Genomic DNA, 12,272 nt, shown 5'->3' on the forward strand with positions numbered 1-12,272 from the left:
TGACTGAGTGGAGATGTTTAGCAGCTTTCTTGTTAGTTCCAATGTGTGTGTGTTCCAACATTTCTCTACTAAACCCTTATTTAAGAGAGAACTACAGTTGAAGGACTCTGAGAAGTTTGCTCTGAGGATAGACTTAAAGAAAGGTAAGATGAGGGCAACACAGGCCAAGTCAGGGCATAAAGTATATGAGATGGGCTGAATGCGCAAGAAAGGGCTAAAGGCCCAGTTAGTCAAATTCACTTCACCGTGGTGGCAATTAGGTAGTTACTTGTCAGCCAGACAGGGCAGGACTAAAAGGATCAGGTGAAAACTCAGCAGACTCCTGGGACTTATAAATAGGCTGAGAGTTCAGTAAAGAGGGAAGGAGCCACTGGGAGCAGGCAGGGTTGCTTGCTCATGCATTTGTTCACTTTCTCACTCTGTGAAGAGCTGAAATGCCAAAGACTGTGGGAGGCTAGAGGCCTCAGGAATACTCTGACTGGGCAGGACAGTGCTCAGTAACAGAGGCAGGGAAATACAGTGGGTTAATCCCAGGAGGGGATTAAGCTCAGAAGATAGGTTGATTCTCTGGGACTTTGGACTATATTGAACATTTTGTTAACGAACCGCTTCTCAGCTGGAGGGCTGAGTGGCACGTAAAGGCAAACTACCTACAGTGGGGAGCTAGAGAGGAAGAACCCATGCATCATGGCATCATGACACGGAGAGGTGCCGATAGCATGGATAGGAGTTTACAGAGAGAGGAAGAGATCAGAGGGTAGTGGGGAAGTATATTTGAAAGTTGTCAGCAAAGGTGGCAACTGAAAGTGCAACTTGCACTACTAAAAATTGGGGTGCTAACTGCCTTTTGGTGTCCGCACACACAGTTGCTTCAATGACAGGCATTCACCCCACTGTTTTGACTGCACTTGTTCTGAGCAAGGTATACCATGTAATTCCGCAGCATGCCCATTTACACCAGTGTAGTGCCAGCCAAGACCAGAAGTTCTGGTGTAATAGTCCCAACAGTGGCCTGTCTGGTTGAGTTTCTATCAAGCTTTCTACAGAGTCCTTGCCTGTACAAATTGTGCTGTGTACAACTTGGGTTCATTACATACGGTTTCTCACCAGCGTATATACCCATCTTTGCAATCACTGTGTTTTAATGGGCCGATTTCATACATCACCCGAGTGTGCTACCAGTTGGCCCAAAGCAGACATCCAGTCATTTGTGAGCTGGAGATTCAGTTCCAGCTCCACTCTGTAATTACAAACACCACAGGCTGTGCCCTGGTGTCCAGATGCCAAGGAGTGTATCATTTCGTCCAGCAAACAGTGCTGTGAGAAAATAAAAGGGTTAAAGGAGCTAGCAAGGGTCAGGATGCCAACATCTGCTTCCCCCTTTTTCATGAACTGGACTGTACACTCAGCATGCACCCATCTACAGAGCCTGGGGATACTGTTGGACAGTACTGAGGGACCAGGAAAGTCTTCCTCAGCCTTAAAGACAGGATTTGTGAAAACAGGTTACAGTGGAACAGGATAAAACAGAAATCCTCAGGACTTCATATCAGTCAGGAACAAGCTTTCTTTTCTCCCCACACTGATAGGAAATACTTGAAATGCCATGACTTCCATAACGGTGTGTCAGGGAAATACTGAAATTTATATTTTGTTGAATGATAATTGTTACAGTACAAAGCACTTTGTCAGCAACAAGAACCTGTATGGGTGCTCTGTGCCTGACATTTACTTCTAATCTAAGCTGCTGTTATATCATGCAGTGTCCTCATTTTAAATGAGGAGCTTCAAGCTCTTTTCATAAGGTCAGTATTTGTGTTTTTACTGTTCACATGAATTAACAAATGTGAGGCTTCCAAGAATATATATTTGAATAATAGCAGAGAAGTTGGTGGAGGTTTATTCACTACTTTTATTAATCCATTACAGCAGTTGTTCAATTGTTCGCCAAAAGTCTGAGTCTCTGCCGACACTGGGGTTCCCGTGGTAGCATACGAGTGTCATTACCCAGGACACGATGCAAAAAAACCAAACTGAATGATTTAGCAGACAGGAGAAACATTCACTTCCCCCTTCTCTTCTAACTTTCTCCGACCACAAAATGGCTGAACAAACCTATACCAAGGAGATCTGTGTGGAGTGGGGAGGTTGCATCTGTGGACAGTAGCCATAGCTGTCTATGGATATGTTTTCACTGTGGGGAAAAAAAGGGGTGTATTTAATTCAGGTTAGCTGATTCAAGTTAAAATATCAGTGAAGACATGGCAACTTGGGTTAGCAGCTCAAGTTAAAGCCGGCAGGTGAGCCTAGGGTTGAACTTGAGTTAGCTAAGTTAAGTTGAGTACACATGCTTTTTTGCAGTGAAAACATATGCTAGGAGATGTTACCTTGAAAGCCATAATTTACATCTTGTATATTTCTCTGTGGACTTTGACATCTTATCCTTGTTTGACCTTGTAGTGTTTCTTCTTTCTCTTGGACTTTGAATACAAGTCATCTAAGAGAAATACAGGGGGGAAAAAAAAACATCTGGTACAGCATGCCTGCTCAGTTTTGGTTTATCTTTATCCAGCCTTCCAGCTTTCCTTATACACTGTGATTAGCATTAAAAAGTCAGTATTTACCCACTGTTGCCTCACAGAGATATCTGAGAACTGCAGTTTTCCCACTTTACCTACAATAGGAAACAATTGAAAACTGTAGGTTAATGATGACTTTTCAATTACTACCATTGCATTTGGCAAACCTCTGATTTTTCTCCTGAACTAATTCTTACATTTTGCTTTCATGACCTACCTTGGCCACTTCTCCCACATTTATTTATTAAAATTCATATTTATAAAAAGCACAGAGGAGAGGTACATTTGACAAATATTAAAAGTAAATCAACACATGCAACAGTCTCTCTTCATCCAAAGAGCCACATTTAATTTATCACTGCAAGTACCCCATTCTCCCTACAAACACCAACCCACATTATATTTCCCCTTTCCCAAACAATTGTGGACATCTGTAGGTTTTGCAGCTTCCTCTACGGGTCAGCAGATTTGTTCGGCCTCCTTCAGACAAAGGGGAGGAGTGAGTTTCAAAGCTGAGAACCCCTGGTAGTCACTTCTATGCCAGCAGCTCCAGGTGTTTTAAACCAAGGAAGCAGCAGCTCCAGAGCATTCATTAGTGCTGGAATGAAGCAGTTATTACTATTTATGTGGCACCTGAGAAGGGTTAATTTGTCACCAGGAGTCCTGTGTTGCTAAAAAGCAGCAAAGAGCCCTGTGGCACCTTATAGACTAACAGACATATTGGAGCATGAGCTTTCGTGGGTGAGTACCCACTTCGTCGGACACAAATGCTTATGCACCAGTATGTCTGTTAGTCTATAAGGTGCCACAGGACTCTGTTGCTTTTTACAGATCCATACTAACACGGCTACCCCTCTGATACTGTGTTGCTAAGTAATTCTGAAAGAATCTTATTCTAAACATCATAACCATTCCTGAGTTCTCTACCTATTTATACCCTACTTCTTGGAGCTTTTACTGGTGTAAAACATGACACCACGAGCTTTGTCTTTCACCTTGGCAAGAACTTCTGTTGGCTCCCCTCAAATCCACTCCTTCCTGACTCCCTTCACCCTCCTCCTCATTGCTGGATTCTTCAGCCTTTCTACCCTCTTTATTGCTCCATGCCTGTGCGCTTTCCATGGCAACAACAGCCTTCTTTTGATATGGTGACTGTATGAGCACTGTACACAGCGGGCTCGATCCACCACAGATTGATGTCAGCAGAGCCCCAGTGGTGGAAACTGTGCCCATAAGAAGCAGTGTGAAGAAGTCTGCAGCCAGTCAGCACTGCCCTCAAAGTGGACTATGGGCACTCCAAGAGATATTCTGTATCATTGAATCCTTCTGGGCAGCCTCTGCTAGCAGGCCTCCTCGGGAGCCCCAGCTGCAACTTGCAGCTGCCTTCCCACAATGGAACTCTCAGAAGAGCAGTTCTCACTGAAGCAGATGGAGTCACACAGTACACCCCCCTTCTCCCTCCCCTGATCCCTGCACCAGTGGGAAGGACTCAAACCTGCTATTGCAGATGAGGTTTAATAAGCAGTTTCTACAGTAAGAGGATCTGACTTCTATTCCTCTGCTAATACACCAATGTACGTAAAATGAAATTAAATTTAGTAAAAACTGCAGACTTGTGCAGTGTGTTGCGAAAACTAAAGCCTATGTGCCCATGAATTTTTACTGCAGAGTTGGTTGGGCAGAAGAGAGAGGGAATTTTATGCCATTTAAATACTTATTTTATTACTTTGCATTTTCAAATAAGCACCAAGAAGCAAAGAAACGTTATTTATGTAAAATGACTCACAATGTGCAGTGTTAAAGAATGCCCAGTTACAGCAATCCCAGGCACCAGGCTGCCCAGAAAACTAAAAGAAAACTCAAACCAACAGCCAAACAAAATAAATCAAACAAAAGTTAGACAAGATAAATATACTGACATTTACTAATGCGATTTACGACCACTTTAAGGCTCCTTTGCACTGCCAGGGTAGTGTATAATGTCCTTAGTTCAAATGAAAACAAGGTCCATAATGTCTTGTGTCAGATACTATTCTCAGACTGTCAGCTGCAAAAGACAGCCAATTTGTGAAGGCCCATACTCCAAAACCCACTGGGGGTCAATGGGAGATCTTCCATTGACTTCAATGGGCTTTTGATCAGGCCTCACTATAGCATGAGACTGTCCTGGAACCAATCCTGGGAGCAGCCTTGCAGTGTGGTTTAAAGTGCAATCACTGGAAACAGGGAGATGAGGTCTCTCAGATAAGTGGATCCTAGAACATTCAGAATCCGTTAGTAATATCCTTTTGCCTTCTATTTGTACTCGGTTTTATATCCCATTTTAGCTATACCATCATGTAGTTGACAGTAACATTTCTACCTTTTCCCCCCCTCCTAGGAATCGGAGAAAAACAGTTTGGTGCTAACGATCCAAAAGAACTCAAAAGCCGTCAGCACAATAATGCTGCAGAAAAAGAATCAGACTCCACTAAGGTAAAAACAAAAAAAACCCACAGTTGAGCTTTCACAGTGGTCAGCAAAATTCATTCAGGTTTAAACAATGATCACCCTGTCTCAATATAGTGTGTTTACAATTGTTTTTGGTTAGTCACACTCAACTTAGGCGGCAGAAAAGCTAAATAAAGTGATGGCTAAGTGGTCATGATTCTGATTGCAGTAGATTAATTCATCTTATTATCTATATTCTTGTTGAAGAAAAATAAAATGCATATTTTGGAGAAAAGTAAGTTTTTGAGAAGTATCGCAGGCAAATTCAACCAATGATACCAGTGATCTAAGCAATGGGTGGGACACTCCCATTCTCTGAATCCCTGAAAATAAAGCCATGGATTTTCAATTTGCCAGAATACTCTTTCCTTTTGCACTATGAAGCTTGCAAACTCCCAAAAGAATGTAGGGCCAGCTCAGAAAGACTCATTACCTTCTCAGAACATTGGGAGGAGACATTATTTGCTATTTATTTTTATAATTTACTTATTCAAAATACTGCTACATGAGCTGAAACTAATCAGAAGCGTTTCTGACTTGCATTTGGACCATTACATGGGATTTCCATCTGTTTTGTACTTAACAAAAGAAATTAAGTAATTTTCATGTTAATTGCTGGAGCACATGAGAGACATACAAAATAATGCATTTCAAAGCACATTTATACTCATCGATCTATAAAAATCGAAGGGAGATTGAGAAGATTGGAAGCCATGCAAAGGTCTTAAAGATGCAGGTTGAGGTAAATATAGTACAATACAATATGAAGAAACTATTATTCAAGCCATGGAAAAAAATTAGGGAAGGGAAAAAATAACATTCCCTAGGGCTGGGAGGATATTGGATTACCAGAGCCACAAATAGTTTAGAAGATAGGGAAAATTTCCCTGGATCTGCTCTGCTGTTTAGGTCCCAAAAATTTACCTTCCTGAAACCTTAATCTGAGGATTATTTAAAAGACAGTAGTCTGTGCTATTTTCCTGTTATGGCAATACCACAGCAAACAGAGCAATAGTTTGCACAGAGTGTGATGGTCTTCAGCATGGATTCCTCCACAGGAAAGACGCTATGGACCTCAGACTTATCACTCTGAGCCTCCCATCTCAGAACACTGACAGCAGGAGGCCCTGCGATCACCTGAGATTTCAATGCTCTGGAGCTGGTTTGAGGCTCTGAAGCTGGTGCTACTGCAGAAGAAATAAATAATAATGTCAAGAGAAGGGGTTGAGAAGAGCAGAGGCAGAGAGAAAAGGGTCTGAGAAGACACAGGGAAAATTTCAGCAGAGATAGTAAAGCAAGTACAGTGTGGCTCCAGGGCCAGAAACAATAGAAATAAACAAATTTCTGAAGTGAACATAGTTCCTTGGATGGAATAGATTGCTGTCAGCCTTGAGGCAAAATATTAAACCTCAGGAGACTATTTTCTCCCTCTCAGGCTATATTTTATAGCAGTTGCTGTCCAAATTAGTCAATATTTGTATAATATGATTATTATTATCACCCAAGACTTCAATAATAAAATAGTTAGGGATATCTCTATCTCCTAGAACTGGAAGGGACCCTGAAAGGTCATTGAGTCCAGCCCCCTGCCTTCACTAGCAGGACCAAGTACTGATTTTTGCCCCAGATCCCTAAATGGCCCCCCTCAAAGATTGAACTCACAACCCTGCATTTAGCAGGCTAATACTCAAACCACTGAACTATCCCTCCCCCTAACGAAGTCTTTGGTGATCACATACTATTGTGACGGGTGTGGCATAAGAACAGAATACTGAATACCACCTAAACTCTTGCAAAGCACACAGCTCTTCTAAAAAAAAATAAAACATTCTTCCATCTTTCAGCATCCCCTTTATATTCATATTCTCCTCATCTACCTAACAAATTCCAAAGCTTTGCATAATTAACTGGATACTACAGCTTACTACGCTTGTTGTTACTTGCAGCTTGGCAATGGTGGGGGGGGGGCAGATGATCTTTATAAGCAGGTGAGGAAGCCACCCTTCCCCTTTCTTGTTATGGCCAATCTGATGAGGGCAAGTAGCCTCAGCAAAGACTTTAAGAAGGCCATAAAATTCTGCCATAGCCCTGTCCTTACTTACGATTTACCAGAACCTTGTGACCTTCTGTGTATAATGTGTCATCTAATGCCTGGTACAATTAAAGATACACAGGGATGGTTCTCATAAATTGAGGGACATTAGAGTCGCATTTTGTGGCTATGAAGTCAAACTATATGTGTATTTTATTTTTGTAATATAAACAAAATGCATATTAAATGACTGTACATTCTAATATATGAAGATATCCTGTACTTTACTCCAGATATTCATAACTGTGGTTAACTAAATTGAACATTTTGGTGTGTATATCTGAATTTACATTTATCTAACTATGTGAACATGTACATCCTAAATACTCTCATGTTCAATTCAAATAATAGCAGTGTATCTCTGAATATACAATTACAGTAGAGCTTCAGAGTTATGAACACTTCAGGAATGGAGGTTGTTCATAAATCTGAAATGTTCATAACACAGAGAACTTTACTATGCAGAAGAAAAATGCTGCTTTTAACCCTCTTAATTTAAATGAAACAAGCACAGAAATAGTTTTCTGTCAAACCGTGTCAAATATTTTTTTCTTAAAATTTCCCTTCTTTTTTTTAGCACTGTAGTTTAACTTTAACACAGTATTGTACTGTATTTGCCTTTTCCCTTCTGTTGCCTGATTGCATACTTCTGGTTCCAAATGAGGTGTGTGGTTGACCGGTCATTTCGTAACACTCTGGTGTTTGTAACTCTGAGGTGATGGCTGGCTGAGGGGATTGGGTAATTGGCAATGGAGCCTTTGACTTAATGGTCTCAGGATTGCCTTTAGCCATATTGGTAACGATTAATGTTTTTGACCAGTTGTTTGGTGCCATACATGACATGGATTTATATCTCAGCGTAGTTCCTGGTAGACATGTGGTTACATCACACAGCCCATCACCTTAGTTGGCTGCCTGGATGGCACACCCTGCAGAAAAATTAAGGACAGAAGGGATATAAAGAAATCCTACTTGCCCCAAAAGATTGTCCCTCAAGAACAAGTTTGAGGTGTATTGGTGAAACTGTTGTAGAGAAGTTTGGATGCTGGCTGACTGCAGTATCACCTTCAGTTGAGTTTCCAGGGCTATCAATCTGGCTAACTTCATGAGCAATAAAATAGCTCCCATAAACCACCTAGATTAAAAAAAAAAAGTCATTCAGATGACAATTCACCACGTCCCAATCGTGTAGAATTTACTTTGTGACTCAGTGGGAACTTTGACTAAGTGAGGACTGAGGACACTCAGATCATAGGGCCAAATTCCCTGCTCGTGTAAATTGATGCAGCTAACATTGACCTCAGTGGAGATATAACAATTTACAGCAGCAGAGAACTTGAGCCATATACTCTGCATGAAATAAACATTATGTAACCAGCCATCTAGATAATAATTGTAGGTAGAGTTAAACTTCATGCTTACACTTATCTAAGGACATCGGGTACATTATGTTAAGATAGATGGTGAGTGTTGTGGTTAGAAAAATGAGTCTGGACTGCTGTCAATCAATCTTGGGCTCCTTACACTGTTGTTTTGTGCATCCAGCAAATATTAAGCTAGTGAATTAAATGGTATCCAAAGCACTTACAGGAATTTGTGCATATCTTTTATTGGAGAGAACATGAAAGGAGTTTTCCCCACGGTCATATTTGATGCTTTTGTGCAGCAGCACTGACCCAACTCCCACATAAACACTCCGCAGAAAATCACAGTACACCTACGTTGTTCATTTTGTACAGGCAGTAAGTGCTTAAAGCACTTTTAATATTTCTGAAGATCAGCATGAAAGAGTAGGTTATAATCTGAAATTGACAATCACCATTGACACATATATTGTTAGACAAACATAGGACCAGATACACCAACTGAGAGAATCAGTTGATCATTCAAACTAATGGTTTTAGAATGCTTAATTTTTGCATAAAATGGATCCGATTTTTGCTGAACTCTTCTAGACAATTCTGAATTGATTTTAGGAACATGTCTTCAAAATGACAGAAAGCAAACTGGTGCAAAAAGAAATTTAACAAGAAACCTTGAACAAACCCTACTATAGACTCTGAAGGAGAAATAGTTATATGTTTGACAATAGAATATTTTAATAATTTGGATCTTTTTCATTTGCAGGAGTCTCTGGCATCACAAAACACAAAAATGATTTCATCCATAGTCATTTCACAGTTGATTGATGAGACTAAATCAAAAGAAAATGGGTCTGCTTTGCCGATGCAGTCTGTGATCACTCAGCCTAATGCTTATCATATGAAGCAATCTCTGGCTAATGATAGTTCAGTCAACATTAATAGAGCATTCATGTTACTTCCCAGCAGATTAGGTATTCAGGAATCTTTCGATGACAACGTATCTAGAACAGACTCTCATAAAAAAGGATTCGCATCCATAACAGTTACTGCTAGACGGGTTGTTCCACCTTTTAACAACCCAGTGCAGGTAGCTGTTACCGATTCTCTGCATTTGAAATGCTGGGGAGGTGATGTTCTAATGAACACTACTGCTACTTCAAACAAAGCAGGACGAGCTCAGCACTGCAAACCTTTGCATAACCAAGAATCTTATATAAACCGATATGCCACCAGATTAAAGGTTTCTGAATCTTATTCACAAGTATATGAAGGGCATGGAGACTGGATTTTTAACACTGAAAACAAAGAAAACAGAACATTTCCTCCAGGCAGCAATCACAGGAAAAAAACACCAGTTTCATTCACTTCATCTGTTCACTTCAAAATTTCCCAGCACTGTCCAAATACAATCTATTACTTTGACAAGTCACTTTCTGTATGTATTGACCAACTTCAAATTAAAAGCCAAAAAATTCATAGATCAGTATTGTCCTTCAATATAAATTGCAGTTCACCCAGATTAACACCAGATGGAGCAGATGGCATAGCTAATGAAGAGTCAATAGCAGAGATACTTAAAACAAAGCTCCCAGAAGAAAACAAGACTCCACTCAGAACAAATTCAAATGCAAATTTAAAAGAAAATAATGTAGATAAAAAACAGACAGCAGAAAAGGAATATTTGGGTACTGCATGCCCTTGGAAAGGTACATCTCCCTCTGACTGTCCAGCATTTGTGGATACACCCAAAGGAACTAATAATTTAATAGTTACAAAGCAAAAAGAAGATAATTCTGATGAACAGTGTACTGGCAATGACATCAAATTGTCCATTCAGGTTCCTAAGTGGAGTTATGAGGCAGGTGAGTAATTTGCATAAACTTGAGTCTGTTTCAGAGATTCAGACTGGAACAGACCCATCATAGCATTATTATGCAAACAGGTAATAAAAATCTTTGCTTCTGCAAAAATAAATCCATAATGAGTCTGAGTGCAAATTAAACATTTTAAATTCTAGGACTGCTGTGGATATAATGTTTACCATACCAGTGATGGATGCCACCTGCCACAATATAGGATAAAGTGGTACCTATGTTTTCAGCATAAAGCCCCTATCTTTAAGCATCTGTAACTTTGATATAAATATTTGTCCCAAACAACAAATGAGCTTTTAGCCCAAAAGAGAATTTCAACAAAATCTTTGTCCTGAAAGATTCACTTTTAAAATAGAGATTGTGGGAAAATAAGAAATGAATGGATTCAGACTGGTTTGTGCTCCTTATGATTAAAAAAGATTGTTTCTAGATTTAATTTGGAAAACCATAATAAAAGAATAATAAGACCAGTCTTCTGGCAAGTGTAATAGATGGCAATTTTCCACGTGTAAAGGTTGCAGTTTCATCCCCAGCAATGTTTTGCAAGGCTTTAAAATATTTCTTCCAAATATCTCAAAGCATTTGACAAATATAAAATTAATCCTCACAACATCTCTGTGAGTTAGGTGAGAAATAGATGCTGTAGGGATTGCTTCAGTCACTGCTGAAGCGTAACCTCCACTGGAGTGGAACACAGCAGCTGTTTTACAGTGCGCAAGCAATAACTACGGATCAGTTTAGGGCAAGAAAAATATTGACCAGGCAGGGAGAGAATGCAGATAGGCAAACGTATTCAGATGAGTTGGAATTTGGCAAAGACACCAAAGCTAGCACACTTTCTCTTGTGAAAAATACGATGGGATGTAGTAGCGATCGTAGGTGGGCAGAACCTTGATTACATCCCATCTGAAATACTTTGCCTTTGATCACTGTTTGAACATTAATTAATTAAACCTCACAACAACCACTGAGTTTTTTCCATTTATAGATGAGGGGGAAAATGGGACACAAAGGGATTTTGTTCAGTCACACACTGACTCAGTGGCAGAGCCAGGCATAGAATCCTGGTGGACACGTTTCCTCATCCCCTGTTGTTGCCACTAGACTCAGTACCTCCCTGCTTCTGAAATGTGTGCTAGTAATCTTTATTAGTAGTAGTATTTATTATTATTATTTATTTTATTTATTAAGGCAAAATGATTAAATAGCAGATATTCTATACAGAAAAGCTGCTGCTGTACATCCCAGATAACTTATCAATGGGAACTTTCAGCAGGACGGATTAGTGAGGCCAAGATTTTCAAAACAGAGGACAAGGTTTGGTTCCTAAATCCATATTTAGGCACTAAATCAGTAGCTGGATTTGCAAAGGTGCTAAGTGCCAATGGCAGAGTGTTTAACACAATTTGAACATGAATAGTTATTAGACACAAACTTCTTGCCATTGGAAGTCACAAGGGAAATGACAAGCCCTGGTAAGGAGGGTAAGGGAATGGGGAGGGGCAGGAAGAACATAGGAGGAGCATCCTCTCTGACTGATGCTATTGATTTAACTCTATCACTTCTCTGCTTAGCCATGATACCTGTATATCTGTGGCATTTGCAAGCTTACTTGAAGAACAAATGTTTTGTTGGTATTTTGAGAGGCAAATGCTATGCATGCAAGGCTCTGCTGCACATAGTTTAGACACTGCATGTGATTTACGATAGAAGTGGTTACCTAGAATACTTTTTGAAGACTTCTCGGGGGTCAAGAGAAACAGTGGTTTCTATTAATAAAGTCAGCATTTGCCAGAAGTTATTAGAAAATGAGGTGTGAGATTATCACAATTTATCCGCCTATACTTTAAGAGGAAATAACTGTGGTAACCAG

The 12,272-nt window shown here is 40.0% G+C and overlaps 1 protein-coding gene across 6 annotated transcripts in view; it reads left to right on the plus strand.

Annotated features, from left to right (window-relative positions):
- Window positions 1–12,272, plus strand: part of C7H10orf90 (chromosome 7 C10orf90 homolog) — a 169,161-nt gene that overhangs the window by 101,544 nt on the left and 55,345 nt on the right. For all 6 annotated transcript variants that reach the window (XM_045023697.1, XM_045023698.1, XM_045023699.1 and 3 more), the window contains 2 exons: window positions 4,960–5,054; window positions 9,289–10,387. In XM_045023697.1, coding sequence (XP_044879632.1) covers window positions 4,960–5,054; window positions 9,289–10,387 — 1,194 coding nt within the window. The remainder of the gene's footprint in view (window positions 1–4,959; window positions 5,055–9,288; window positions 10,388–12,272) is intronic.

The sequence above is a fragment of the Mauremys mutica genome, chromosome 7, assembly GCF_020497125.1.
Source record: "Mauremys mutica isolate MM-2020 ecotype Southern chromosome 7, ASM2049712v1, whole genome shotgun sequence".
Classification (NCBI taxonomy): Eukaryota; Metazoa; Chordata; order Testudines; family Geoemydidae; genus Mauremys; species Mauremys mutica.